Raw genomic sequence first — 15,411 nt, 5'->3', positions numbered from 1 at the left:
AGCATTCACTAAATATTTTATTCTTACACTATTTATGCATGAAATAGCTGGTATAGAAAAGAACTATTGGCAAATATTAAAAACAAAATATGATTGCTGAGATAAACTCACTTATTGGGACAAAAGAGAAAAATCATTAAAGCTTGAAGTGTGGGCAGGCTATTGCATGGCTGAGGTTGGGTTTGGCTTCTTCCTGGCTGCTAGCCGCACTGACCACACTGAGGGATAGAAGGCTGTGGGAAATGTTCTGAGATTCTAAGGAAATAGTGATTTGGAACCTCAAATTCTATTTTTAGCCAAACCAGCTTCCAAAGTTAAGAACCAAAAATACATTTCAGGAATGTGAAGACAAAAACAGTTTTCAAAAGAAAAGGTCTAACAGAAGGGCACAAGCAAAGAGGTCAGCAAACTTGGGGTCAAGTCAAAATATTAGAAACATCTCTGTGAGGTTTAGGAATGTGACAGAAAAGTAAACAGTCTTTGGAGCAATTAGTGATTCCTACAAATCCTGTAACAAGGGTGGTGGTGAGCATACATTTTTGGCCTTATTATTTTACTTTTAAAAAATTAAAATTAAATTTAAACTGCATTCTTCCTGCTTACCCGGTGATAGACTTAAGAGCTGTTTGGGTTGGTGGAGATTAATAATTGAACTCCATCAGTGTTGATGGAGTTGCCTGCTTCAACAGGCTCACTAAATACAGTAAGATGAGAAAAGCAAAGGAATGGAATAGGATGTGCTGTTTCCAAGCCAGTCGAGCTGAGGTCAGCACAGTGTCTGCCAAGGGGTAGGGAGTCCATGTTTCATACTGTGGGCCATACTGTCTCCTGGTACCTAATGCTCCTGCCATTGACAGAAATAGCTTCATGGTGTCTGCTTTCCCACAGTCCAGGGGGAAGTTTGAAGACAGAATGGACATTCGGTTGGCCTAGAGAGTTACTGTGTTGGGCCCATGTTTTTCATCCTTTGTGAGCTTTTCCAGAGACTGTACATAGGCTCTCCTGAGTTAGGCATCTCCAGCAGAAGCTGCAGAGGCTATAAATAGCGAAAGATGGGCAGGCATCTGAAACACAGATAGGCTTATCAAGGCTGCCTTTCCAGCAGTAAGGTGAGTCTCCCTCTGAGAAAGGCAGTAGGCCCACATAGACACTACAAGGAATGTGCATAGCAGACATTCTAGAATTTCCCTTTTCATTTAGGTAAAATCTTAAGTGACTACTATTCAAAATAGCATTTGCATTTAGTTTGAGAGTACAGAAAAGGAAATATAGAATTCTCCTGTGATCTGAGAACCTTTTTTCCTTACTACTTGGTAAACAGTAGTGTCTTGAGATAATAGTGGCAAACTATGGCTTAAAGGATGTTTTAAAGAATTTAGCTGGGTGGTGGTGGTGCACACCTTTTAATCTCTGCACTCTGGCAGGCAGATCTCTGAGTTAAGAGGCCAGCCTGGTCTACAGAGTTGAGTTATAGGACGACCAAGTTTACACAGAGAAACGCTTTCTCAAAACAATAGCAACAAAAGCAAACAAAAAATTACAATCCCCGAGATTACCAGATTCCTTTAAAAAGTACTGTGGTTTATATGTTATTTATGGTATGTCATAGAATGCTTACTATGATACTAAATAGAGCAAAATAAAGTCGAAGACCTGGAAATTATGTTTAGTAGTTTGTGGGCAGTGCTACTAAAGTTTATGCAAATGCTTGTTCAATTTTTCCTAGGCTGGGCCATGCAAGCTGCCGCCTTTATCTTCGTTCACAGGAAGTGGAAGGATGATAAGAGCCATTTTGAAGACATGATTGATTATTTTTGTGACATCCATGAACCAATACAACTTCTCATCTTTCCAGAAGGAACTGACCTCACAGGTGAGACAGACTGGGCTCAGGTCACAGAATTTAAAAACTTAGAAAGCACCAGCCAAATCTCATGTGAAGTGTGTGAATACCAACCACATTAATAGCTATGCCCCACGGCCACTCAGTTAATGGTACTCAAGCCTGACCAGATGGTACAGTGCTAAAGTTCCAGTCACTCAGGAGAATGATGCAAGCAGATCACAAGTTTAAGACCAGCCTAAGTAGTGAGTCAGTGTCTCAAAATAAAGAATGAAAAGATGGCTAGGAATAAAGCTCAGTAGTAGACTGTTGTAAGGCTCTGGGTCCAGTTTCCAGTACTATGGGGTAAGGAGAATGCCAAAAAGAAGAGAAAATTTAAAATACAATTTTATTATAAAAACCCTTGCAAATAACTAAAAACATCATACACTCAAATTAACTTTACTCAAAGTGTATATAAGTCAATTCTATAGAGTTAGAATATGCTCTCAGAACAGAAGCTGTGAAGCTTCAATAAAACTTACACTTTCAGTGTCAAGGATGTTTTATGCAAATTATTTTAATATATAAAATATATTTGATGTTGATTCAAATATAATTTTTATTAGTTCTTTGAGAATTTCATACATTCATACAGTTTACTTTTATTGCCTTTACTTCCCCACTCCTCCTCTTAACATATCTTTTCAGATCTTCCACCTTCCCTCAGCAGACGCTGGGTGTGCTGGCTTAAGCTGCATGTAAACCCAATACGGGCCTGGGCTGCTGAGGAAGGCTATCTGAAAAACAGTTCCAAAAGCAAGCCAATAAAGCAGCCACTGCCCTGGGACCCATGACTCCTGTTCCACCATACTGAACTTATCATAGGCAATCACAAGAGGCCTTTATTTTCCTTGTTTGTAGTCCTAGAGCTCCAAATATCAGTCTTCATCTTTACACAAACTGAATTTCAAAATCATGTTAGAGTCCATCTATATATTCTCTTCCAAAATATTATTTGTCCTATAAACCCTTTTATCCTTTAACTTCTTCCATATAATAATCCAAAAGCAACCAATTTCAAATCTTGTGATCTTTCTACCGATACTCAAATCACCTCCCTACTCCTGGCAAAAAAAGGCTTTGAAAAATCAGCCATGCTTGAGTTGAAGATGGGACACAGAAGAACATATTTAGAACCTTTCTACCTCAGCAGATAAAAACAAGATTAATAAGATACTATATAGTCTGTCGTGCACTAAAGTAGTTTTTCCCTTATATTTAAACCACAGTTGATTTTTATAGATGGATAAATGGAAAGCTTTGCTGGTTGAGTATTGGAAGGGCTGGGAGAGGAGTTACGTCTTGGCCTAAGCAGCTCTGTAGAGGGAGGTCAAAGGGACAGGGTCATAAGCCATACCTTCAAGAGTGGCCCAGCAGAGTGTGCGAAGCGTGCTGGGCGCTGTATGAGGGGACACAGACCTGAGTGGGGGTAGAGTGGAAGCCAGATGCACAAGTTGCATGGCCAAGAGAAATGTGAACTTCTCTTCCAAGACTTGCAGTGAATGAAGAAGCATGACCTGACTTCACATTGTAGGCTAACAAAAATATCTCTAATTTAGAAAAAGCATCATTTAATTATTAGCGTTAACTTTAAATTTGAAATTTTAAACCCTAACACAACATTTTAATATTCTGCTTTAAATTCTGAATCTAGTTTTCTTGCATATTAGATTAGTGTGTTTCACTGTGACTTTCTATACATTTTGTCTTCGTATACTATAATTGGCTAGAACTTTTTGTTAAGGGAAGCAGTGTATATTGAGCAATTTAAAAGCATGAAGTATACACAGGTTGCTGTAATCCCACAACCCATGAATGAGTACAATTTGAATTTTTGATCTGCTTTGGTCATCATTTGGTCACAGGTACACACGTACATGCACACACTCTTAGGAATATATGTATATATGACCAGCTCTTATATAACCTTAAAGCCAGCAAACAGACCATATGTTTCTTTGTCCATTTCATGTTGCTTACCATTGTAATCTTTCACATCAGTTGTCCTTTGAGAAGATTGTGTGATTTTTATACTGTTGATATATATAACTTTATTAAGATATTTGAAGAGAGAGATCAGGGTTTGCTCTAAGGGAATGGTTCTTGCCATGGCGGACCTGACAAATTAGGTGTGTCAGTGGTAGGGTTCTGGGCAGAGTCATAGTTGAAAACTAAAGATGGGCTCCAGCAGAAGTTGGCTGCCTGATAGGGCAGGTAAGGGTGCTCTTGTTTCTAAGACAGTTGATTTGCATTGAAATCCATCACATTGTGGGGTACTACTGATTGGAATAGTAATTCTATCTAAAAGGCTTCTTCTCCAAAACCTCTACAATAAACGTACTGTCCTACTTCCAGTTCTGTTGTTATGATAAATACCCTAACTGGAAGGTAAGTTAGGGCAAAATAAGGTTTACATCAGCTTAAAATTCCAGGTCACAGCCTATCATTGTGTGCAAGTCAAAGTAGGAACTTGAGACAGCTGGTCACATCCCCAGTAAGAGCAGAGAGAGGGGAAGGTTGCCCGCCTTGCTTGCTCTCAGCTGGCTTCCTTCTTTCTCTCTTATGTTGTTCAGGAACTCCTCTCTAGCGGGTGACAGTCCCTAGACAGGATCCAGAAAATTCCTCTGAGACTCTTTCCAGGTGCTCCTAGGTTGTGACAAGTTGATAGTTAAAGCCTGCCGCACACAGCCTTGTCAGGTTGACACAGAATTAGCAAACACAGTGGTTATTTTCAGCTCCGTTTTCCTGATCTGGAAAGGAATGCTATCTCCAGGTTTAACAATGACACTACATATAATTTGACACTCTTGCACATAAAGTGACTTAATACATATCCTTATATACAAAATTAATTCCCTTCCACGAAGAGGAAAGGGATAATCAGACAATAAGAATCTGTATACCTGTCATAAGAGTTGGTGTAGAAAAATAAAGCAGGCTGGGAAGATAGCGAGTGAAAGAAGGGAGCCGGGTGCTACTAGGCTGTGAGGTGGTCAGGGCAAGCCTCTCTGTTAAGTTTCTGTTTAAGTAGGAACCAGTGTACAAGGTAGAAGACTGCATCTGCAGCGAGACGCCGTCTTGGTAATTGAACTGCAGCTCTACAGGCTGAGGTTGGAATATGCCTGCTTGCCTTGAGTAGATCAGAGTGGCCAGCAGTCCTGTGGGTGTGGGTGGAAGGGCAGGAAAGTTGCAGGACAAGAGGCTGTGGTTGGAAAATGGGATGCTAATGCAGTTACTAATAATGATGGCCTAGGAGTGGGAAGAGCAAGTCAGGGGAGGGAGCATCGCCACACTAATTTGTTTGTCTGCTGATTTCTAACATCCCAAATTGTAACTGTACATATTAGAATTGTGTATATTTTATTCACATCTGTAACAGAATTCAGTTATACTTGAGAATTCCCAGAATCGCTGACAACTGGAAAACAGTCTGATGAGATGTTAGTTACTGTTCATCTCTAGTTTCTCTGGTACTGCTAATCCCCTTTAAGGTCTGTAGCTGGCTCTAACAGAAGTACTGTCACTAATATGTTACAGCTCAGGATACTCACAAGCTTATTGACTTCCATTTCCAAGGCCTTTCCTTTAATTGCTGAGGGAGCTGTGGGTATTTGACTCAGTGCTTCCGTTAGAAATGACACATGCCTTTTGTAAGAGTATCTGCTGGGTATTGTGCTGTGCAATGCATCTGTGGTTGCTGGAGAACTCACTGATCTTAAATTCACTCCTAGAAGAGTTGTGTATATTATATAGATACTTTTTTATACTAGTCTGTAAATTTCCAAGTAGAGCTGAGAATTACAGTCCTAACATCTGCTGTCATCAGAAAGTAGTTCATGATCTCTCCTAGTCAAGGCCAAATTTTTGAACACTATTTTCCAATTGTATTTGCTGAATAACGAGTTTGGTTCTTTTTGGAATTTCTAAGTGACCTCATGGAATGGAAAAAGAAGTTACTGCCAGCAATTGGAACATATACTTGTCTCTGTAACTGTATTCAGCCAAACCATGTTCAGATGTTTGTACATGATGTGCTAATCATGTGCCTATTTTGTTGTGCAGTGGTTTTGGTTAGTAATATTAGCCACTCTGTGCTGGAGCAAGGCAGATATTTCACTCTGCTAAATTTTTGGGTTAAAGAAAATGTTGATCTGATATATTTATTGCTAGTTATTTCTTCTGGATGTCTAGATCCTTGTATTTTTATTAACGTTTAGTTTTATTAGCATTTTATATTACATTTAAACTTTTATTATTTCAGGATTTTATTATTATTGGTGGTGCTGGGATTGACCCTAAGGTCTTGCATATGGTAGCCTAGTGCTTTATCATACAGAACATCCTCACCTCACATAAAGATGACTTTAATGAAAATCTTAGCTCATTAGTGTTTTGTTTCTATATCTCATTTATCTATATGTTGGCTTTTTTGAAGTCTTATAAGTAATTTCAAAGTTTGAGGTATAAATTTAAGGAAACTTATTAAGACTCTATTCATAACATTATATGTAGATAGTCTATCTATCTCACCTATCTATCTACCAGTACCAGTAGATTGAGATCTTTGTAAGGGGTTATTTCAAATGATTGATTGTAGGGCTGGAGAAATGGCTCAGTTGTAAAGTGCAGTTGATACTCTTGTAGAGGACCTGGTTTGGTTCCTAGAAACTAGATGGCTGCTCACAACCATCTGAACTCCAGTTCCAGAGGATCTGAAGCCCTCTTCTGGCTCTCTTGGCCACTGCACACACTGACACCCATACACACAAGCAAGGCACTCATATGCATATTCAGAATGTTTGCATAATCTTCATGTACTGTCTGTAACAACAGAATATGTAAGTGTCTTTTGGGCACAGGCAAGGTAGTCCTGTTTTTAGTCCTGGCTAGGCTGTAATTCACTATGTAGACGAAGCTGGTCTTGAACTGAAATATACCTGCCTCTGCCTGGTCATAAGTACTACATTTATACAAGTAATTCTTCATGTTTTTCCTGACCTCACTATCTTCTTTATGGCTTCTAACAGTCTATTATTTTGTTCAGAAAATAACAAGGCTCTGAGTAATGATTTTGCTGAGAAGAATGGACTTCAAAAATACGAATATGTCTTACATCCAAGAACTACTGGCTTTACTTTTGTGGTGGACCGTCTAAGAAAAGGTAAGTAGTTTATCTTAAAATATGTGCTTTAAAATAAATGTGGCCCAGATTGTGAGCTAAATACGCAGGACTCTGACATCTAGTGAGCCATAGTAATGCAATGCTGACCGATGACAATTAGTCAACATTCCTTTTCTAAATGGTACATGCCATAAAATTACCTGTGCCTAACGTGAAATACCTTGAAACCTTATGTCAGAAGTGTCCACTTCTTTCTCTAAATGGCATCACTGTTCTTTTAGTCTTAATGTGCTTTAGGTATTATCTGCTACAATGAAGCTTTTTTACATGTAAGTACCGTGATTTTGAAGAAGTGTTTGGTACTAGTCCAAAATCATGTTGGGATGGTAAAACCGAAACTGTCTGTGGCCAATTTGTCTTATTTTTGAAATTCTATGATTATAACTAATATGATGTGGACTTTTGGCTTGACTTTCGCTTTGCCAGTGGATATTGAGTGCCTGTGCCTGTAGCATATAGAAGCACACGGAGGGTGGAGTTCTTTGCGTCTGCAGAAAGTAGTGTGTCTTGTGTTCTTGTTCTTCTCTCTCGTTTCTTTTTTGTAGTACCTCTCTCTTAAGTAATAGTTCATCTAACTTAGACTCTCTTTTCAGTTAACAATATGGTTTCTATTATGTATTTAGTAATTCTTTAAAGGAATATGTGACATCACGAAACTGTTTCATTACTATATTTCTCAATTAATAGAGGGTGACTTTGGGACATAACTTTTACTTATAAAGCTCATCCTAAATACTGCCAAGACAACGGAGAGATTATTTTATAGTTGATGAGGGTATATATTTAATGTTCTCTGTTCTGAAATCTAAAAAATATTTACTAACAACCTGATTGTTAATTTTGCTGCACACTCAAGAAGTGTATATTGCTTAGCTGTCACTCAGTGCACCAGCCAGTGACCACAAGTAGAAGATTTTCCTGCCAGAACTGGTGACTAGTTCCCTACACCCCTATATATTATCATTAAATGAAGAGAAATTCAGATGATCTCATTTGCCTTGGTTAGAAAACCAGATGATAATTCTGTTTATTTCCTTTAGAATTGTGGACTAGAAACCTGTATATTATACTGAAAAAGAAGAAACATGTTGATAATTATTAAACTAGTAATAGCCACTAACATTGAGTATTTACAGGTCTCAGGCATTGTGCTAAATGTTCTTAATATCCAAGCTCACTTCCTCCTCACAAGCCTCCAGAGCAGTTTTCACGTACCATGAGGGCAGACAGCAAGGTGAAGAAAGCCATCAGTTATTGGGATAGTGTAGACCGAGCAGCATATGTTCTGTGCTCCTTCATGTATTGTATGACTAGAGTTAGTCTGTGTGGGTTTTGTTGTTGTTGTTGTTTTGGTTTGGTTTGCTTTTGGTTTTTTGAGACAGGGTTTCTCTGTGTAGCCTTGGCTGTCCTGGACTCACTTTGTAGACCAGGCTAGCCTCAAATTCACATTGATGTACCTGCCTCTCTCTTTCTTCCAAACGCTGCGATTAAAGGTGGGCGCCACCACGCCCTGCTGGACCTGTGTGGTTTTAAGAGAGACTTTAAATGAAAGAAAGGCAAAAAGCTAGATGGCCAGAGAGTGGAAGGATAATGGCCACAGGTGGGTGTATGATGCTGAGTGAGGTGACGCGAGGAGCAGGCATAGACTGCTGGGAAACAGTTTACAGTTGAGAACCGATTTGGTCTCTTGGCAGGAGAAGGGGGTTCTAGTGACAACGGTAAGATCTGCATCAGGGTGAGCAGTGAAGAGGATCTTAGAGCCAGAGTCCAGAGCACTCCTTTAGAAAAGGATGTAAGACTCAAGGAGAAGCCAGCACAGCTTTCTCAATGTTAGGCTCTGAAGATCTGCTTTTAAGTACACAGTGAAAAGGAATCTTGCTGTTTGCTATTATAACAAATGACCATCACGATTAGTGTTCCAATAAACTCCAGAGGCAGCACATTAAAACAAATCCTCACAAAGTTCCTTCTTTACGCTTCTCACCTGCAGCTGAGCTTAATGTTGCTGTTGTCTATTGCTTAGGAAGCACAGGCAGGCGAACAGGAGTTCAGAGCATCAGAAGTTAAGGACAAAGCCAGAGCGAGACGGGAAAGGAGCCATGTCTCTCTTTAGAGTCTGTTTTATCGGGACTGAGAATACTTGGAAAATGTAACTGTAATTACGTAATGTTTTACAAGTAGGTTGTTTCTGTAATAGTAACGGCAGAGTTTGTTTTGAGTGCCTCAATTTTTAGCATCTGTGTGGTTGCTTCAGAGTCTTGCTATATTCTTTCTCAGGGATGTGCAATTGCCCTGCCAATGAAAATAATCAGTATTAGTTGCATTGAACCTTTAAAGAAGTGCCAGAAAGTAATACAAAGTAGTGTCCTAGCATGCTTTTCAAAACATATGTTATAGGTGTTTGTGACGGGTGATTTATAGGACTCCTAATTACAGCAACTTTCTATTGCTGCTCCTGTTGCTGCTGCTGCTGCTGCTGCTGCTGCTACTACAATCCAAACTCAAAAACAGTTACCAGCTTAGAGGAAAGAGGCCTTTCTTTTATCTTTTTTGTTTGTTTGTTTTGTTTTGGTTTTCAAAGCAGGGTTTTTCTGTGTATCCTTGGATGTCCTCGAATTCTTTCTTTAGACCATGCTAGCCTTGAACTTACAGAGATCCACAGAGGCAGAGTCTCTGCCTCCCTGAGTGCTAGGATTAAAGGTGTGTGTCACTACCACTTGGCTCTTTTTCTTTTTTCTTAATTATCCATTATAATAAAATGTATAATGTAATCTTAAACCTTGAAACCACTGCTTCCAAACATAATATTTATCATAATCTCTGGTGATTTGGTCCAACCATTATAGAGTTTTGTTATAGATGATGCTATTGTAATAATTATTTTCACCAGTATGAGGCACAGGTGAGTACAGTTGAAAGTAATAAGTCTTACTGAAACAACTTGAAATTAGGCTAGATTGCCCAGGGAAAGAGTTAAAAAACATTTGTTTCAGAGTATGGTCCAATTTGAGATGTGACTATCTTCAAGAAGTTTATAGTCTTAGAAGATAGAGATAAAAATGATACACATTGAAAAATGTCTATCTACTTTAACATGTATGTTAAGTGCTAAGTTTATGGCACATAGTATGCAAATATTGTGCTAAAGAGTAGCAAGAGTGCTCATTTAAAGAGGGTCCTGTGGTACTGAAAAATTCATGTGTGGCTCCTGTAAGAGGCTGAGTGTCTCGTGAATACTGGAGATTCTATGAGCTGGAAAGGGAGAAAGAAAATTCATGGATGAAGAAGAACAAGAAGGGGCAAGTGTGGGCCGAGCAGTCACCTTGCCAACATCAGCTTGTGGGGGCTGAAGACTGTAGAGGGACAGTAGTCCGCACTTGAACATGTTGTTCAGAGCCATGACTGTTGAAAAATGTAATGCCTCAGATAGTCCTAACTTTAGTCTATCAATAGATTGAGTCACCAAGCAAGTCTATATTTCTCCATACGTAGCTCAAATGAATAAATTCTACATAGGAAGAAATGGAAGATATAGCCTTCCTAAGAATCTGGGTGGCACTCAGTTAATCATTAAAGAAAACGTAAATTCCCACCAGGTAACTTGGATCAGCACACTTGAGTAAAGCAGCTCAGTTTGTTCAGTTTGTGGACATAGTGCTACATTTCATGCATATTTGGTATCTGATGGGTGTGGCTGGCTCTGTTAGCTACTGTAACCTCCTTTGCTATGAGAGAACTGCAAGCAACAGCAGTGCATTTATAGGCAGCTCAGCTTCAGCACCACTGTGGGACTCCTTTCACTTCTTGAACTTGAGGTTTGATTCACACTACCTGCTGACAGTCTGTTGCTGTAGTGGCTTTGTGTAGGGAAGTAAAGCCAGCTTAGGGCACAACCCTGTGCAGCGCACACTTCATTTATTTTAGTCAATGAGTCAGGATGGAATTTTAGCTACCCTTCTCAGCCGCATGTGAAAGAGGGCAAAAAAGACAGGCAGGCATCATACAAACAATTGAAATATTCAGGGCATTAAATATCATGCACCCTGACCTTTTGTGGCACTTTTCTTAACTGCTGGGAGCCGTTTATAACTATGCCAAGACCTTTCCCTTATGTTAAAAAATATGATTGTACAATAGACCTTTGACATTTGCAAGAATATTTTCTGAGACCTGCTCTGCTTTCTCACATTTGCAGATATCTTTGTAGATTAGCAGTTGGCTTTCTATTGAGGTCATGCCGTATGGAGCAGAGCCTGTCTGCCGACTGTGAGACATAAGCTCAACAACACCTAAAGGAGAGTTAAGTACTCATCAGTAGGGCGAGCCACCTAAGTAACTTGGTGACTTAACATTGTGAAATAAATGGCAGTTTTGTTTTCTTTGTTCATTTTAACTCCCATCAGTGGGAAAAAAAAAAAAAAGATGGAAGGCATATATTTTATATGAAATGGCCACCTAACATTTAGCAAATGCCCATCGTGTTCCAGGCATTGAGTTGTCCATGTTTTCCCTTGTCTTGTGTATGCCGTAGAATCAGACATGGTGCTTTTTACAAACACAGATACTTACCTAGCTTCAGGCTGAGACCTGATGATTCAGTCTGGCGTTGCAATCCTGGGTGCATAGTCTCCAACCCACAGTCAAACATGTCACCTAATTTTCCCAGCTGAGCCGTGTGCCATACTTGTACAGACAGGCTTCCTTCAGCAGCTCGTCTAGGGTCATGTGGCTTAGTAGAAAGATCAGACTTTGAAGTTAGGTTCGTTTCCTGCTAAAGCTCGTCACGTCTCAATGTAAGTTCACAGTTTTTCTGCTACAAATACTATAAAAATCATTCCTTCTTGCCACCCTCCTAACCAAAGATTTCACTCTGAGTTTCTTGGATATGTTACGTGTGTGTGTGTGTGTGTGTGTGTGTGTGTGTGTGTGTGTGTGTTGTTTATAGTAATCTGTTTTGTTTGTCTATTTCCTTTATTTACCATGCTCATCTCTGCTTCTCTAAGGACAAGTGAACATTTGGGATGGAACATTCTTACCTTAAATTTTAACACCAATTACGTCAAGTACATTATACAAATAATTTCATTTGGGAATTATTATATTATTTACTCCAGGTAACTTGATTGTCATTGTGTACTTACTTTGTATTGCCTCTAGAGTAGAAACATTTGCAACCATCCCAAAATCATATTGGAAGTCCCTGTTCTTCCAAACTGGGCCTCCATTTTCCCTTGTTTTAGCCATTTAATCTCAGATTTGCCTCATAACTTTATTCTATTAAAAATAAGGATATTTATTTTTATTTTTATTATAAAAGAACATTTATTACATACAAGTAGGAAAATTAGTTATAAAGAAGAAAAGAAAGTCAAGCTTAAGCAGTCGCCCCGAAGGACAGCCTTACTCTTCTGGCGTCTGTTTGCACACATGCACACAGCAAACAGGACTAGGGTCCAGTCGTGTAAGTGCTTACAGCATGTTCTCGTTTGTTAGTGTGCGCTCTCTGCTCTTTCACACTACTGCTCAACTAGGTTCTAGTTTTCCTGTTTGCACAAATAATACCACATAATTGGATTCTTACAGTCAGTTTTCTTAGCCTAATTACCAAAATGTTTAAACTTTATTCTCAAGGCTTTTGAAAAATCTTTTTATTTTCATTTTCTTTATTCTACCAAGAATGCCTTGGAACCATCTCTTACAGCTATGTCCACCTTCTTTCCTGTTCTCTGTGTCCCATTGATGGTGGTCACCATTGCTTCTTCCTTTCTCTGTTCTTGCCCTTCTAATTTACCTGCTCTGATTTCTCCTTTATAATCCACTCTAGACATTATCAGTAAAGTACCATTCTAGGATAATCATATGTGTTTATTTGTTCAGGGAATGTTCTCAAACACCCATTGAACTAGAGTTTTGAAACAATGATAGTGCATTGTCTTAAGAAATAAAAATAAACTGGGCATGGCAATGCACACCTTTAATCCTAGCACTCAGGGAGGCAGAGGCAGGCGGATCTCAGTGAGTTCGAGGCCTGCCTCGTCTACAAAGCAAGTCCAGGACAGCCAAGGCTACACAGAGAAACCTTGTCTCGAAAAAAAAAAAAGAAAACAAAAAGAAAAAAAAAAAAAAAAAGGAAGAAAGAAAAAACCTTAAAGTATCTTGGGGACATAAAAAATAGCATATGAATTGAGAATTAGAGAAATGAGAGTTTTTCAAAAAGGCACTTAAATATTTATGGAACTTTTATATTCTTTGGTCATCTTAACATGGTTCCATTCTGCTTCTTTTTAATGACTGAAAGAAAGCCTCTTTGTTTTAGTTTTACTTTTTAATGTTTATGGGTGTCTTTTGCCTCTACATATGTATGTGCACTACATGTGTGCAGTACCTGTGGAGGCCAGAAGAGTGCATCCCATCCCCTAGAATTGGAATTAGAGATGGTTATTAACTTCCAGTGTGGGTGCTTGGAATTGAACTCAGGTCCTGTGAAAGAACAGCCAGTGTTCTTTACTGTTGAGCCACCAATGGGACACAAAGGATATAGAAGAAGGTGGCTGTGTCTGTTTTTTAAAATTCCCTCTTCTAAATGTCCCATCATGTAGTATGGCCAGCGGTTGAAGTGGTTGGCCGCTCTTGGTCAGCCTTCTGCTTCTGCATTTTGTCTTGCTTGCATCTGTCTGTCAAACCCTGCAGTCCTCTTCTCTTTTAGTCTTTGCTATTTCTAAGGACTGTCTCTGAGTCAGTTCCTAGTTTCTGGTTTTTGTCTAGTAGCATGCTGCGCACAGTTGATTTTTTTTTTTAAAATAGCCACAGTAGTTTAATGTTACCCTACCTTTCTAAAAGGGCAGCAAAGGTTGTGTGTGCCACCCAGATCACCAGAGCCAAGAGTTATCCCTAACACGTCTAGCCACATTCGTTCCAGAACTTAGGCCCTAGGCAGATACTCATGCAGCAGGGTTTCTCTGTTAGAAAGTGAGATGTATGACAGTCTGGAGCCACGCAAGGTGGATGCGCATAGTAACTGCTGTTTCAGACCTACTCCTGCATTTTCTTTAAGCTATACAGGATAGCCCCCTCCCGTGTGTATATACTTTGAGAAATGTAGAAACATGTAACTGAAATTGAATTTGGTTATATATGAATCTATATTAAAATGTACCTTTAAAAAGTCTTCATCATTTGCATCCATTGCACTTGGTACTCTATTACACAAAGCTATTTTCAAGCAAGTCTGTGTTGTACATTGAGAATGTGGTTCTTAATGTTTTCAGTGTTAGAATTTCTATCAGTGAGTTTCATTCTGAGGAGGTTCTGCCACCGGAACAGCCAGGCAGTGTTGAGTCATTCTATGACACTAGCCTCCAGTCAGAGAAAAATTTTGTTTTTGGTCAGATACTGTTTTTAAATTACCAGCCAAATGTAAAGAATGCCTACTCAAATGAAAGGAGGGACCTGACATAAAGTCTGCTGTTTTATACCACCACCGACAGAAGCCCTCAGGATATTTCTATTACTGCAGAGTTACTTTTGTTATAAATGAGTGAACATTTTATATTGATGTATTTTACTCATTTGAAACTCTTGTTTATCTCCATATATTGGTGTCCCATTAGAATGTCTATATTAAGTGTAGCATCCTGGAAATTGCTGATTACTGACATTTATGAAATGTTTATTTTAAAAATCAGAATTGTGAAAGAAGAAACATCTGTAAGTAAAACTCGTAGTATTGCTTTTGTGTGATAGCTTGTTGCAGTGTATACTGGCCTTGAAAGCATTGTTACATACACTGACATGTCCTCCCAGTTCTCCCCTGAAGGCAGAAGGGGAGAAAAGAAAGCACAGTATATCATTGCTGGATTGTCACACTGGAAACTCAGCATGTGGCAGCAGCATATAAGATGCCCTAGAGTATTGCTTGAACAAGGCGTAAGGGAGGGCTGTGCTCAGGAGGGAGTGTATGTAACGGTGCTCTGAGCTTCCTGTTCACATGAAAATGGGTTCCTAGTAAAGGTCAAATGTTGGCCTGAATATAGTAAACTCTCTGAACTCTTAAATAACTTCATCTTAACAGGAGCACATGGCCACCTCTGGTTCTCTATATAACTTTATTGTGAGCATGCTGTGTTTCTTTTTTGGGTTTGACCAAAAAAGGTTTGTCTTGTTTGCTGCTAATCTGGACATGTATCCATTTTTTAAAATGAAGATTGCAACTTTCTGTTTTGGCTTCGAGATTTTATTCATTCTGATTCAAAATATTCTTTCTGCATTCTTTTGTAGATAGTATAATTTCTTGCGTTACAAGGTCAAGAGTTGGAATATTATAAATAAAGAACTCTCAGGTCTT

General features: G+C 39.0%; 1 protein-coding gene across 3 annotated transcripts in view; it reads left to right on the top strand.

Annotated features, from left to right (window-relative positions):
• The window catches only part of Lclat1 (lysocardiolipin acyltransferase 1), a 138,645-nt gene that overhangs the window by 75,516 nt on the left and 47,718 nt on the right, over positions 1-15,411 (top strand). For all 3 annotated transcript variants that reach the window (XM_051169385.1, XM_051169302.1, XM_051169349.1), the window contains exons 4-5: positions 1,727-1,873; positions 6,930-7,046. In XM_051169385.1, the coding sequence (XP_051025342.1) occupies positions 1,727-1,873; positions 6,930-7,046 (264 nt within the window). The remainder of the gene's footprint in view (positions 1-1,726; positions 1,874-6,929; positions 7,047-15,411) is intronic.

This window comes from Acomys russatus, chromosome 1, assembly GCF_903995435.1.
Source record: "Acomys russatus chromosome 1, mAcoRus1.1, whole genome shotgun sequence".
Classification (NCBI taxonomy): Eukaryota; Metazoa; Chordata; class Mammalia; order Rodentia; family Muridae; genus Acomys; species Acomys russatus.
Note: the sequence above shows the minus strand (reverse complement) of the source record. Positions and strands in the feature narration are given on the sequence as shown.